Here is a 16,620-nt window from a genome sequence, read left to right as displayed (position 1 = left end):
ATCTAACTAACTGAACTGCGGATACTAATTATTCTCTGATACTAAAATAGGAAAATATATATATATATTTCTTATGACTGGTAAGAGTATTCGCATTCTGTATTTTCTTGGTTTTCTTTTCTTTTTTATTTTAAAATTTTTTTTTTCTAATGCACAACTGTCGACTCGTATATCAACGATAAATGATATCCACCAATAAAAAATAAAAACGATACAAATAAATTTTTCTTTTTTTCAATAGATGGTCCTTTTTTAATTTTTTTTTTTTTTTAATAATATGTCATTTACAGGATAAAAGAATTATTTAGGGCGAATAAATTTAGAAAAAAGAATAATTTACTGACGTATAAACGTAATTTAAAACATTTATTTATACTGATTGGTTTTACATTTCTACACATTTTAATATCTGTTTATGCAAATGGAAATGTTCAGTTCTTATTACGAAATATTGTCTTTCTAATCCTATTATAGTAAAATATATAAACAATGCTCGATCAAAATGTAAAGTGTAATGTATAAATAAACAATTTCAGAGAAATGAATATCGCAAATTATGTGATTCATTTTTTCTTGTTTTTTTTTTTTTTTTTAATAATATTAATAATAATGATTACATATTAAATAATACTACATAATAAATATATAAATTTTATTGACGTTGTTTATTAAAAAAAAAAAGAAAATATATATATATTTTTTATTTAATAAACAGTATAAAATAATAGGAAACGCTCATACATAGTAACTTATCATAATAAAATCGATTTGTCGTTCATTCGAATTTATTCTTAGACGATAGGCAATCTTCTATGAAAGGTGATTTACGCAAGGCCAGGATATTAAAACCGCTTTGTAAAAGTAGGTCACCTAGGAAGTATAATTTCCCCTAATTTTACACAAATTATTTCCAGATACCTCATGAAGGGTAAAAGACAAATTTATCCGAGGCCACTGAATGTGTCTCGTTAGCTGATATAAAAATAAAGTGATCCCTTTGATGAAACAAAAGGAAAAAAAAAAAAAAAAAAAAAAAAAAAAAGAAAAAAGATTACACTCGAAAGATTATTTAGATAGGCGTTATCAAAGAATAGAGTATACTTCTTTATCTGTAACATAACAATCTTTTAAACCAATAAATAACGAAGAAGATAAAAGAAAGGAAAAAAAAGAATCAATACCACTGCATAACGAGAGGAAAGAGTCTGTCGATAATATCGGAATCTACTAATATCTCACAATTTAAATTCCCCGCCGTAACAATATTATTAACTTAGCAATAATTTCGAATTGGAACGGAAAAAAGGAACGTATATGGATTTTTTACTTCAGAATATAAATACAAATTTTGTCATTAGATAGAAGAAACATAAGAAAAGATAAAAAAGAAAAGTATACGATTGATACGCATAAAAAAAGTTGCGTAAAAAGAGATATCCTAAACGACCGACGGAGTAACCCTTTTATTTCACAGCAGCGCCACGCCCGACACTGCCCTCTAAACTGCATAGTCCGTGAAGTATGTTTATTACCGACAATACAAAATTGGCTGAAGTGGTAGACGAAAATGGTTAATTGTCAGGCTCGTTAGTGCAGCAGGTGAGCGATCAATTATTACGAAAATCGGCGTGTTATTTGTTCTCGGAATGTACAGTACGATTGACCCTTTCAAAGTCTCGTGTAAAACAAAAACGGAGTTTTTTTTGGACATTATCGCCATAGATTCATGGCATGTATCATTGAAATCACCTTTTCGAGACCGTTTGGTCTATTCGTTCCCACCACCCCCTCCCCTACCACTAATCTAACAAAAGAATTTTTAATTTCTTTCATGGCTATATTAAAGCTACTTCCATTATACGTCTTTACACGTTCGCGCACAAACTCACCTAAAATATCGATAATTTCGTGAGCATCGTTGAAAAGAAACAATACGCGCTAACCTCGGGACACATCAGCAAGACGTAGATTAATTTATTACGTCCATTCAGAAAACATACGTCCTCTCTCGTTGTTCCTCGCACACATACAGACACGCACATACGCGCGCGCGCACGCAACGCAACACAGGCGTGCTCGCGCGCGCGCTGACGAACCATACATACATACATACAAAACATAACACACACCACATATATCACATGCACGTATTAACATCGTGTCTTCTGTTCGTCGCGTGGAAAAAGTGACATGCATGATAAATTTCGATATACTCCAGTATGTGCGTATGTATTGGAGTACCAGACAGTATAGATGTGTGGCAGGTGCAATGTTGCATCCCCCTGATGCGCGCGACTACGTTTATATAGTAGCTCTAATGTCATACCGAAGGCTACTTCTTAGTAATTCACAAAGGGTTCACTCTTCCGTGAAGTACAGTATATGGGTACTTTCCAGGCGATACCTAGCACGTACCTTGCTAGAAAAATATTTGTAAAGACTTGGTGGAACGAGAGCATGGCTTCTGGTGCATCATCCTTAGGTAGCGCTGGAGGTAGTGGTGAGTTTTCTTTCTTCATTTATTATTAATTGTTCTAGCGTGAAGAAACATAATGATCTCTTTATCTTGATCTTTATAATATCAAAACACATGTATCTTTATAGTATAATCTTATTGATAAGTAATACATGTACTAAAATTAGAATAATCTATAATAATTAAAAAATTAGGGCAATATTCTTATTAGAATTAAAACAGTTTTTATATTGTTTTTAAAAAGTTTGGGAGATTGTTCATAATTTTTCATTTGCAAAAAAGTGATGAATCATGATGCTTATATGCGTGACCTAGAGTTTCTTTTCTGGTGAAAGCTAGTGAGACTTTTGATTATAATGTTTCGTCTAGTGGAACAAGTAATCGTTGGTTCGTATCTTTACTTCTATTAATTAAGGTATTACGTATTAATATTATTATCTTGGTAGACTTTTCTTCCAATATTATATAAGATATTATTTTTATTTAATAATCATACTTTATATAAAAATAGTAATATCTATATTTCTTTTTTTTTCTAGATGGAGCAATAAATATGGGTAAGAAGCACATTGACAAGATTTAATTTTTTCTGTAAGTTTTCTTTATTCTAATGTTTGATAAAAGTATGTTTTAAAAATAATCAATTTTGTTAAGTAGATGTCTAAGATTATATTTAAATAATTTACAAAAAATTCTTAGTATTTGCATACCCAAAATAAATACTTTTTGTTTTCAAAATATGTGTCTTTCTTTGTTTAACATATAAGCATGTTTTATTTTTTTATTATATTTTATTATCCCATATCCATTGTGTTGTGTTTGTTGTTTGGAATATACTTTCCACGTAACATGCAGAAAGGGACAATGGAGGCTACGGGAGCGTTGGAAATCCTGTTGGGAGTACTGAATGTCGTACCGATTATGAGGGCTTACAAGCTCAGTGTGATAAAGCAATGCATCAGCTTAAGTTACTTAGGCATAAGCACTCCGATACTGTTAGACGGTTTGTCTTAATTTTGTTTTATTATTTTGTCCTTGCTTTAAGTTATTAAGTCTGCATGCTTAATTATGAGCATGCTTACCAATTTTTATATTATATATGTTAATAGTAATGATTGTGTCATGTCAACTCGAACAAATATTAAATGAATATCTTTTTGCAGGTGTGAACATACTATGAAAGAATTGGAGTATTATCGTGGACAACATATAGCAGTCATGAATCAGTTAGAAGCGACGTCCCAAGAAAGCTCTGCTCTCCGTGGAAAATATGGAGATCTGGTAAATGACAAACAGAGACTGGACAGAGAAGTGCAAGCATTACAGAAAGAAGTGTCGGAATTGAGATGTCAGAATCAAGAAGCTCTTGTTTCTGACAGCAACAATGGAGATATGAATCAGCATTATTTATCTGCGCTTAGAAGATATGAAGCCATCAAGGACGAATATGACTCGCTTAGAAAGCGATATGATGATTTAATAGCATCTCATTCCTCTGTTGTTAACAAGGTAATGAAAATATTTGTATTATTTTAATGATAATGATATATTATATCAAATAAAATGTTTACATTGAAATTAGTTGGAATTATCGCAAGAAGAAGCTGCAAGATTGAAGAAACAATATGATGAAATTCTCCAAGAACGTAATACTGCCGTACGTGAGCGCAATGGATTGAAACAACAATGTACCGCTGCCATAAGGCAGTGGGACATCGCGTTGAGGGAGAGGAATGAATATAGAGAAGCTCTTGCTAAAATGCAGCAGCAACATGAAGAAGCAGTAAAGGAAATTAATCAAGCCATGGTGTTACGTATGAAAACAAGCAAAGATATTAAGCGGCTTACGGAAGAAAGAAATGCAGCATTACAAGAATATAGTTTAATTATGGGTGAAAGAGATACTGTACACAAGGAGATGGAGAAACTTGGCGATGATCTAACCCAATCTTTTACTAAAATCACACATTTAGAAAATCAAAATAAACAACTTGTTGACGAAGTAAGCAAATAATTATTTTAAGCAAATAATAATTTAAATAATTATTTTTCTTTAATAAATTTAATATATCATACATATTATATATAAATATATTTTTTCCTATTTTTTATCAGAAAAAGACGCTGTCCTATCAGATAGAAACATTAAGGAGAGAAATATCATCTGCTCTTCAAGACAGAGACGAGTCTTTAAAGCAATGCAATGAATTACGTCAAAAGTTCGGTGATTATTCCGAAGGTGCGAACAGAGATTACAAGAATCGTTTGGAGTTGCATTCTTATAATCGAGAACGAGACAATGCAAGTAAAGAAGCCGAACGTGAAACAAATAATGGAGATGCTAAGAGAGAGAAAGAACGTATGGACAATATAGATCAAGCTAATTTAGAATTAGACAAGCTTAGAAAATCGGTAGAAACATTGCAAGCCGAACTCGAAGAAGCAATACAAGAAGCAGAAGTATCCAAACGAAGAAGAGATTGGGCATTTAGCGAGAGAGATAAAATAGTACTGGAGAGAGAAAGTATAAGAACTTTATGCGATAGATTAAGGAAGGAACGTGATCGTGCTGTTTCGGAATTGGCAGGTGCTTTGCGTGATTCTGATGATATAAAAAAACAACGAAACGAGGCTTCGAGAGAGTTGAAAGATTTAAAAGAGAAGCTAGAGTCTGGCGACGCATTGAGAGCAAGTGTCTTTGGGCAAGGTCTTGCGCATAGTCACGATAACACTATCGATGCGGAACCTAACGAGTGGGAAGTACTTACTATCCATATGGATTTGAGCAGACTCGTGGATACTGATCGTGATCTGGGGATAATGTTAGTGGGGGGGCGTGATAATCCATATTACCCTAATGATACGGGTGTTTATGTAGCACAAGTTACACAAGGAAGTACGGCTGATGGCAAATTGAGAGTAAACGATTGCATCATACGTGTGAACAACGTTGATTGTGCCTCGGTATCTTCAAGAATGATATTAGAAACGCTACGTTCTTGTGCCGTAAGTCCGACCACGTTGACTATAAGAAGACGAAGATTAAGTAGAAGATCGTTGAGGACTATACAGCTACCTGTCGGCTCTATTCCACATGGAATTGCTTTAGAACTTGGTATATACATATCAAAAATATCACCTGGCAGCTCAGCTGCTAAAGATGGAAATTTGGCTGTTGGCGACAGAGTCTTGAATGTAAGTTATATTTTCTCTTTCTCTTTTTCTTTCATATTTATTAAATATATCTTAAAAGACATACAACATTGTGATTTGATATTTTTTTCAGATCAATAGCAAACCAATGGAAGGAATAAATTCGGCGCACGAGGCAATGACTATCTTAAACGACAATACAACGGATGTATTAACGATCACTACGCTTAAAGGAATTCCTTTATCTTCTGCTACTAGTTCGGAAACGATGCCAATCAGTGGCAGTTTTGCATCGGAAAAGCAAAAGATGGTAAATAGTTGTTCGCAAACCGAACATGAAAGATTGATGTTGAAAACAACGTCGGACGACTCTGATAGAAGATATATTGGCTCGAACTTCGGAGACAGAAGTGTTTATAAAGTTTCGAAATCTGTTAGCGGGGAAAAGCCAAGTGGGATAAGTAATGCTTGGGATAATATAAGAGAAAAGATCGATTTCGTGAGAGGCCGAAAACCTAGTAAGGATCGGGATGATAAGAAGAAGAGACATCCCAATTCAAGTCCAAATACATTCGAACAGGAACAGGATGCAATAGCGGAACTTGATTCGGTTATAGAGAGTTATCACAAGAAAACAACTAACGGTGTACTCAAACGAAGTAAACGTCGTGGGACAGAGAAAATGGAGAAAAATGGTGGTACATGGCCCAAGGCTAGAGGTGGTCCACTAATACAAAATGGTACCGGTACGATATTACATCCACGTAAAACGAAGGAAAGGCTACCACTGAGCGTACTTCTAAATCATCCGCCAAAGTATGATAGTTACAACTATAATCGTATTTCCAATCCTATCCCCCTAGCTAATTTCTCTAATGTCAGTAATCGGCATACTGTATACAAAGCCGTAGAAACACCATTACCAAATTTCAGCAAATCGGGACAACTCTTTGGTCAGAAGTCCTTCACGCCAGCAGTACAATTCAAGGATATTACGATAGATAAGAAAGTGACGATCGAGATAGAGAATACCGATAACAGGCTTAGCTCGACTTTGGCGCCATCCGAGACAAGTATCGATGTCTCTGTAAAATCTGGAAATATTGGTCGAGATATGGATTACTTCGCTAAAAAGAAAGCACAGAAGTACGCTATGAGTAACGATAGCCAAGTAGAAACGTTGCAACATAATAGAGCGCACTCTCAACTCTATTCGGGAATTGGGTCATCAACTTCGTCCACTAGTGGACCTAGACAACAACTAGCTGGTAATTTCTCTTTTCCCCCCTACACGCATTTGCATCCGCATCCACACCAGCAGAACTCTTTACCCTCAAGATATCCATCACCACCGTCATTGCCGTCTGCACAATCCGGAGAGTCTATAGGACTTCCCGATGCACGATCCTACTGTTTCGAACCTCCGTATAGTCCGGGCCCGCAAACGGGTTTTGGTCATTTGCACACACCCTCCGTAGATTTGCATTACCACAAACCTCGTGCTCCACCGGTCGGCATGGCATACGATGTGCCAGCATATACTCATGGATACGAAGGTGGTACATTTCCAAGAAAAAAAGAAAATCAACGTTTTCGTATACCGTCCAATCCTAGTGTTACATCAAAAAACAGTGTTGGCAAACTTTCGACTGGAAGTATAGAAAGAACTTCAGAGAGAGGCAGTCCAATGCCAACTTTTCACGTGGAAGTTCTCAGTCCTGGAACGGGTAATGGTAGTAATACCGGAGGAACCATCAGGGGAGGCAGCAATAGCAAGAGATCGAGTATGCCAGATTATTGTTATTCCCAACCTCGACCAGCTCCTGGTGAACTACGTAGAGTTCATATAGACAAATCGGTTGAGCCATTAGGCATACAAATTTCTTGTTTGGAAAGTGGAGGAGTTTTCGTTTCCACCGTCAGTGAACATAGCTTGGCGTCTCAAGTTGGTCTTCAAATCGGTGATCAACTATTAGAAGTATGTGGAATTAATATGAGGAGTGCTACTTATCAACTAGCTGCCAACGTTTTACGCCAGTGTGGTAATTCCATAACGATGTTGGTGCAGTACAGTCCAGACAGTAAGTGTTGTCTTAGTCCAGGCACTAAGTATTTTATCGGACAAAGAACGGTAGCTTTCCTTCATATATCTATGTACGGTATACGCACTTTATTGATGTCGCATGTTTCTTAAAATAAAAATGATAAAATTCTCTTCCTATATTGCTATTGTAACATGATTTTCTAGTGCATATTTGAATATATTTTACAACAGTTCCCTCATTATAATCTTACTTTTTTTTTTCTTTTTTTTTTCTTTTTTTTTTTCTTTTTTTTTTTTTTTTTTTTTTTTTTGTTTCTTTTTCCTTTATATAAGAGTACAACGAACTTGAAGGATCAGCATCCTCTAGTTCTTCGGAAGCTGGTGGTGGAGAAGGTGGCACCAGAAGTGGCTCACCTACACCATGTAACAGTCCAGAAGTTCCAAGGAAAACGACGATCGAACCTTTGGAAAATACCGAACCTGAACGTGACACTACTACCACTACTACTACTTTATTGAGTGTAAAACGTGCAGAACGAGATATCAGAAATTCTGCTTCGTTGGAAGTTAGGTCTACGCAAGAAAGAGAACGTGAAATCAGAAATTCAGCATCTTTGGATATCAATATAAGAAAACCTGAATTACGTAGTTCGGCTACTCTCGACAATATGCGCAATTCTGCAACTCTTGACACTTTACGCGTAACTGGGAGCACACTAACACGTGCACAACTTAATCAGGCTGCGACAACATTGCAAAGACAAAATGCAACCGTAAGGAGCCCGACGCAAGAAGAACAAAATCGTAAAAGTCCAACTCCAGGTGAACCAAGATATTTATTCATTGAAACTAGGAAGTGTTCTAACTTAGGTATATCGCTCGTGGGAGGCAACGGCGTTGGTATATTCGTTCATTCCGTGCAGCCTGGCTGTTTGGCAGAAGAAGCTGGCTTACGTACTGGTGATAGAATTTTGGAATATAATGGTGTAGATCTGAAACAAGCAACCGCTGAACAAGCCGCACTCGAATTAGCAAGACCAGCGGATAAAGTGACCTTAATAGCTCAATATTTACCACAGCGATATAATGAAGTCAAGGATAAACCTGGTGATAGTTTTTACATTAAGGCGATGTTTGATCGAGTCGGTGAAGTGGGAGATAGTCTGCAACTTCATTTCAACAAGGATGATATTTTGTATGTGGATAATACTATGTTTAATGGTACACCTGGTCATTGGAGAGCTTGGTTGGTCGATCAAACTGGAAGGCGACAAACTTGTGGTATAATTCCAAGCAAATTCAAGTAGGTAAAATTATAATTAGCTAATGACAATATTTACATCATGTAGTAATATGTATTTGTATTTTTTTAGAGTCGAAGAAGAATTACTTTTGCGTCGATCTTTAGGAGATATAGAAACAGATGCTGGTAGACGTGGTACAACGAGTGCACGCAGGAGCTTCTTCCGGCGAAAGAAACATCAACGTTCGTCCAGTAGAGATAGTAAAGAATTATCTCATATTACTGGAGTAAATATGGGCTGGTATAGCGACAGTGGAACATTGAACGAGGAAAGCCTTCCAGCTAGTTATCAACGTGTCGAAAGACTCGATTGTGAGTATGTTTCTGTCGTTATAATAATAAAAAAAAAAACATTCCAAATATTAAATACAATTAATGTATTACGTAATCATCCTTGTAGATCCAGCTTTGAGACCTGTACTGATAATTGGTCCTCTGAGCGAATGCGTTGTAACAAAATTATTACAAGAATTTCCTGGACAATTCACAAGATGTCTTGCAGAAGCTATGCATTGTTCTCAAGCGACACTCGAACAAGGCTTAAGAGATTCCCTTTATGTAGACTACAGGAAGAAAGGAAGTTATTTCGAATGTACTACTGTTCAAGCTGTTAAAGATATTTGCGAGAAGGTAATTAAACGTATTAAACATTTTTACGAGCCTATTAAACATATCTATATGTATGTATGTGTATATATTATATATATATATATATATATATATATATATATATATATATAATATATATATATATATATATATATATATATATATTAAATATAATAAAAATTATTTTAATACAATAGAGCACACACTGTATCTTGGATATATCAATCGCCTCTATTGAACGACTTCATAGACATCAGATCTATCCAATAGTCTTATTGATCAAATTTAAAAGTACTAAGCAAATAAAGGAGGTAAAAGACTCAAGGTATCCTAGCGATAAAGTCAGCGCTAAGGCTGCTAAAGAAATGTACGAGCAAGCGCTTAAGTTAGAAGCTGAATATAGGCATTTTATTTCTGGTAAGTGAATATTTGTACACACGACATATAAACCCTTTCGCTCCGATGCGTTTATGAGAAAATGTGATCGCTGTGGACACTGAGGTACATCGACATATGAATTGGTTACCACGCATGATAGGATTTTTTATTCTCCAAATTTTATTATAAAGTTTATATATAGTATATATAAATGTATATATACTATATATGTGTATATATATATATTCAAATTATTTTTTAAAATAATAATAAAAATAATAATTTATTTTAATGTTCTTATTTTTTTTTTATAACCTGCATATGATATATTTAATTATAGAGTGATAAAATAATAAAAATATAAAATAAAATAAAAAAAATTAAACAAATAATCTATTTTTGTACGGAAGATTTCAAAACACGCTAGAAATAACTCAACTTCTGTCTTTTACTATTGCTGAATGATTTACATGTAATGAGATAAAAAATACGCCATTGTATGCTGTATTTTCATTTTCATGTACACCACTTTCAATAGGTCATTTTATATTGTTGGTATCTCTTATAGATTTAGAATTGGTTTTTGTTCAGCTTGTCGTTATTTTTCCTATATATCCGTATTATTTCTCTGAAAAGCTTTCAATAGTATTTTACTTATAACAATTTTGTTCTGGTTAAATATTGATACAGACAATAAATCAAAAGCATATTATTGTCCAAAAATGCTTCAATTATTTCGTGATAATCAACTGTCCAAAAAATTCAGTGTTACCAAATGTATGACAATAATATCTTATCTAAAAAGTATAAAATTTCATTATAATATGGCTTATATATATATATATATACGCTTTTTTGCGGAACCATTCACTTTTCAAGGTCGTATATATAACCTCTTCGTACCTGATTGGTAGGTCATAGAAAACATTCGGGTGCCACTATCTACGTCTTTCGGAGCGAAAGAATTAAAATATAACACAGAAATATATTTATATAAAATGAATATCTATTATATTTGATTATAAAAAATTTCAGCTGTCATTCCAGCAGGGGTGAACGTTGCTTATATATGCACACAAGTCAAGGGAGCCGTCGATGATGAACAAAGTAAGGCACTTTGGGTTCCACGAGGACTTCCCTGACATCAGAGGGGGGGTCCCCGTAAACCACAGTGGAAGTCAATATAATTCCACCAGGGGGCCCTTACGTCGTGCATGCTTAAAAAATTATGCCTTCAAACATTTTTATTTTTGGTCTTTTATCAAAAAAGATACATACATATTTTTTGAAACTCGTTCTCAAAGATTTTTTCTTATCGGTCCCACTTTTGTGTTCCACGCATTAATATTACATTGATAATTGAAAAAGTATCATAATTTATTTATATGTTCTTTCCGTTTACTTTTACATACGGAATACGAAAAAAATGATCTCATAATAACATCACGCACAGTTTTATATGTACATAAATTATAACTGTGCATATTACTTTTTAATAGAAGTTATAAAAATAATGAAATTATATGATGGGACATTTTTCTTTTTTTAATTCATTACCTTTGAGTTCTGGTTGATTTAAAAATATATTGGAAAGATCGATTTAAAGATGCATTGAAATGATTGATTAGAAATTGTATTGAAAGGATTCATTAGAAATTATATTTTTGAAATCTTATCAGACCATTGATAGGCGAAATTTAATATCCGTCGTATCGTGGCCCGCTGATGGATGAATATCGATCAGACACACAATCGTTTAGTTAAAAAATCAACTGCTGTCGTGCTTGCACCCTTTGTTATAAACTCTTCAAACCAATTTTAATATCTGGAATAGGGAAGATTGATTGAAAAATGAACTTTTATAGTTCATGATAAGGCTGTACAAACAACATGATTTATTTTATATTAAGAAAGAGATACTTATTTGTATATAATTTATCTAAACAAGATTACATTCTTATTAAGTATTAGTTAAACGAAAAGTAGTATTAGATTATATTTTAAATAATATTTATATGTGTACACATACACACATCTTTATTAGTTTATTATTTACATACATGTTGTTAAGTACGTGTTGTTACTGAGTTGGTTTGAAGAGTTCAAAGTTGTAAATTGTTAAAGCAAGGAATTGATAGTAGTAAAAACAGAGTAAATGGAATTGAAACGATATTCAGTTCTTGCTATCGAATTGTAAATAACTCGTAGGGAACAATAGGCATTGGTTATAGAAATGAACAGTATATTAAAACTCCTTCGTCACTTTTTAAACAATTGCAAAAATTAAAGAAGAATTATTTAAACGTAATCGTTAAATCGTCAAAATGTTATAAATTTTTAAATCGTGTATTATTCTTATCGGACGAAAAGACATTTTATTTTTCTAAAGTTTATTTTTTATTTCGGAAGAGTTTTAATTGATAGTTTATAGTTATATTTTAGAGTTGTAATACAATTCTAAAATAATCAATTATTATATTATAGTTTTATCGGTATTTCTTCTTTAAAATGTGAGTTATCGTATAAAGTTCGTATTATTATGATATTTTTAACGAGCTTAAGACGAAAGATTAATTATAAATGCAAGTGATAATTATTTAAATATACTTTATGTGCAGTGTACTGAAGTATCTAAATCCAGATGAAATTGGTACAAAAATGTTCTTTGATCGTATACTAATCTAATTTAAAAATACTGATCTAATTTAAAAATGCAATCAAAAGGTATTATTAATTAATTTACATTTATTATTTACTATTTTAATTTTAAAAAAAGAAACAAAGAAAAAACAATTAATGTCAATCAATTCGAATATTCTGGATATAGATACAACTTTCGTCCATTTTGAATTTAATGATACACTCAATGTATCTATCATATAATTATGTATGTATGATGATCGATTATTTAAAAACACTAACATCTATGTGTACCCATAACTACTTCGCGATAGAAGCTAGCATTTCTTAAAAAATTAATGATTGTTATTGCTATCGACGGGCTGCCGAATCGATTTTCATTGACAAAGACTACTGAAAAGAAATTATTTTTCTATGACATATTTTGAGCGGCTCGAACCTTCTTGAAATCGAAGAATATATATATATATATATATATATATATTATTTCAACAGGAATATCGTTTGAAATAATTAACATACAAATCGTATATAATATACAAAATTTAAAAAAAGAAAGAAAATAAACACAGACAAATATTGATTTACGTGAAATTTAGTTTTTTGATGAGACAATATTTAGGCATAAGTTACAAACGAGACCAAAAATTAAAAGAATATTTTAAACTAATTGATAAGAGAATAATAATTACATTTATTCTTATTATAGAGCCAGCAAACTTAACACACAGAGTTAGATATACTTTTTGATACAACACCGAAATGATCAATGATCAGTATATAATTCCGCTATATAAAACTGACTTGGAACATAAAATAATTAGGGGCCAAGTATCCTCTCGAAAGGAAAGTTACAATTATATACTTTTTGTAACTGAAAGACTTTTCATAAACACGGACAATCTAAAAATTAAATTTAAGTCCATTTGCATAAAAGATATTTTTTTAGGGAAAACAACGGCTCTTTCAATTATTTTACTTTGATTATATTTTTTCTCTAAACTTTATAAAAAAAATTTTCATTAACACTATGACGTCCGGCGACACCACAGTATGTGCATAGTATCGTTCAGTGGCCGGGACAGCACTTTAGTATCTTTTGCATTCTGTTGGTGTTTTGTTTAGGTAAAAATAAGTTACATATGTCAACAAGTTTTTTGTTTCTATAAGTACTTGTGCGACAAGCCAAGTAATCCGAATTAGAGCTGCCGGCGCCAAGTGAATAAATTTTTACGAGACGTGCGGACGGCAAAGTGTTAATATTTTAATTATTATATGAAGTCAACAAAAAAGGCTTGCTTTCCCTCGTATTTAACTTCGGTTTCAAGTTTTGCTCAAATATGTGCCTCGCTAAAAAAAAAATTACATTTTTCTTATTTTTCGACATAGGGAAAGAAAAAAATGAAATGAATCGAGGGCTAAGCGAAGCGCAAAATAGTATCAAAGAAGAAAAAGAAGGGTAACGTGTGATTATGATTATTCTCAATCACAGTACTGTGATATGTATAAGATTACTATTTCGACGACATATCAACTTAACAATTCTATACGTATATATAAATATCAAATATACATATATATATATACATACATATATATATATATATATATATATATATATATATATACACGAATATTTATATACGTACGTATATAGTATATTATAATAAATGCATATTTTCGGCAATACTTATATATAGATAAGTATATATAGATGTCGTGTATTTAATAACACATTTTTGATATTTTCGCACTTAAAGCACACATTTTATATGTAAAATTGTTCGACACATACACACAAGTGCGTACATTTACAAAAGAGAATTGAAATTATTCGTCTCATTCTCAGCATGATTGATTGCAATCAAAAGAACAAGTGAACAGAGATAACTTGTAAAGCAGTGTGTGTGTGTGTATATATATATGTGTGTATATATATATATGTATATATATATATATACATATCTATGATATATATATATATATATATATGTATACCATACATATCGGAAATTATTTAAAATATTTATGAGTAAATTGATATAATTTATTTTCATCGGAAAATTGTATTAAAGCACAGGAGTCTCTGTTTATCGTAAACTTTGTTCACTTGGATCTCAAACATAGTAATTAGAATTTTACGTTTAAGATATGATTGGTGCATAAGCCGGGTGCACTCAGAATTCACGTATGCAATAATAAGACGATACTAATAATTAATAATCATTGAAGCGTTGATGGTGATATATTACGTAGCGGAGAAGCGGAAAAAACGGCGATCTCGTTCGAATAATGATGCGATTAATACGACATACGTCGTTATTGCGAATATGTGTTATTCCGAACGTAGATCACGACTAGTCTTCGATAGTATTCTTCTATCTTCTATGTTAAATTTTTTAGCGATCATGTGTATATCTATTTCCTTTCCATTATTCCCTTTTTTACCTTTTCCATCCTTCGCGTATCAAACTCCCTCCAAAAATTATCATCTGTGATCAATTTGACAAATTTTTATTTCCTTTATCCTTTCTTCGCGTTATATCTCTTCCAAGTCTTCCAATTGATTAAATTTACATAATAGTATTGGTATAAAAAAAAAGTTTTCAAATGATTAGGAACAATAGCTATATGTTTCTGTTTAAGAGGTATAAATCGGCCCGTGAAAGAGTTTGCATTTTCTAAAAAAATTTCTTCTTTTTAATTTTACATCTTTTTTATTACCTTTATTAGACCGCGCGCGTTCCTTAATTGTAATATGCGGTGTAATAATAATATAAATACGTAAATAACTTTTGCAGGCAAAAGTAACGGGTAATAAATGATGATCGATGCCTTCCTGGCGATGCACCGAGAGATTTGAATTTGTTACAATTTTCACGAGGTTTGATACTACGAGATGTATTATTACTAATTAGTGATAATAATCTATAGAGTGGTCTCTTAGCGCGAACACGAACTTATAGCGAATTATTTAAATCGAACCATTTGTTATTAGAAAGAAAAAAGAATGAAAAAACTTTGCAATTTAACTTAGTGCAATATTTTTATCATCGAACGATGATAAATGACTTTGTTATTGAGAAAATTATAAACGGAAATATGCGTGCCGCAATTGAAACTAAACCAATGGAGTTTTAATTAACAGTATTTGGATAAATAATTAAGATGAGATATTGTGAACTCCGTCGATTATTGTGATTATTATCGTTTATACCTTTTTATATTTATATCGCCCATTTATCCCGATATCCATTGTTCCTAATATCAGGATGTCAAAGGGCCTTTTATATTCTTTCATCACATTTTGTATTCGATATATTATTATATCATTATTTAAAGGAATATATTTTTAAAAAGTCATAAATAAGCAAGGAAATTGTCTGAACGTAAAATGATTTGTTCTTAAGACTTTCTTGTTTTATTATTTTTCTTTTAATAGCCAATTATTGTTTTCCTATATTTTTTTCTTCCTGCCATACACACACACACAACGTATATAGACACAACACACACACATATTATACTGCCTGTCAAATACTTCGTCGTTCTTAAAAAAAACAAAAAAAAAGAAAAGAAAAGAAAAAGAACAGACGAAGAACGTATCTTTTAATACGAAACCTCCGCAATAAAATCCTGCCTGATATATTGAAGCAAAAAGATAATATTAAAAAAAAAAAAAATGAAAACTAAAAAAAATCGTTGAAAATCATAGTGATACGTACAATCATAAGAGAACAAAGTTGAAACACATTTTTGTAATTAAGCGTCGTAAATCCTTATTGTTTTTAGTTTCAATGATCTTGAGTGCACAACATTATTCGTATCCTTTGAAAATAATAAAATAATCCTTTATCCTTTGTATACATAAATCGAGATTTATATCAATAAGCATTTTATCTTCTTACACAATTAAGTAGATATATTACTTATTTATGCGCCGACTTCTTTTATTCAATGTTCTGCGTCGAAACTAATTCAGTTATATGTGTGTATATATATATATATATATATATA

General features: G+C 32.2%; 1 protein-coding gene across 9 annotated transcripts; it reads left to right on the top strand.

Annotated features, from left to right (window-relative positions):
* Positions 1-1,445: 1,445 nt before the first annotated feature.
* Dlg5 (MAGUK family member discs large 5) lies at positions 1,446-16,223 on the top strand. 9 transcript variants are annotated; one of them, XM_085656273.1, is made up of 14 exons: positions 1,446-1,599; positions 2,398-2,500; positions 3,016-3,033; positions 3,332-3,479; positions 3,640-3,985; positions 4,059-4,478; positions 4,592-5,671; positions 5,763-6,445; positions 6,563-7,710; positions 8,007-8,976; positions 9,047-9,288; positions 9,377-9,606; positions 9,783-10,002; positions 10,999-16,223. In XM_085656273.1, the coding sequence occupies exons 2-14, from the start codon at positions 2,458-2,460 to the stop codon at positions 11,103-11,105; spliced, it is 5,655 nt and encodes a 1,884-aa protein (XP_085512399.1). In that variant the 5' UTR covers positions 1,446-1,599; positions 2,398-2,457; the 3' UTR covers positions 11,106-16,223. The 9 variants fall into 9 exon arrangements, with proteins under 9 accessions (XP_085512399.1, XP_085512397.1, XP_035725705.1 ...); XM_085656271.1 differs by having other exon boundaries at positions 5,763-7,710; positions 8,025-8,976; XM_035869812.2 differs by having other exon boundaries at positions 1,447-1,599; positions 5,763-7,710.
* Positions 16,224-16,620: the final 397 nt, after the last annotated feature.

This window comes from Vespa mandarinia, chromosome 4, assembly GCF_050613455.1.
Source record: "Vespa mandarinia isolate Hongniang chromosome 4, ASM5061345v1, whole genome shotgun sequence".
NCBI lineage: Eukaryota > Metazoa > Arthropoda > Insecta > Hymenoptera > Vespidae > Vespa > Vespa mandarinia.
The sequence above is the reverse complement of the archived record's forward strand: the minus strand, read 5'-3'. Positions and strand labels throughout refer to the sequence as shown.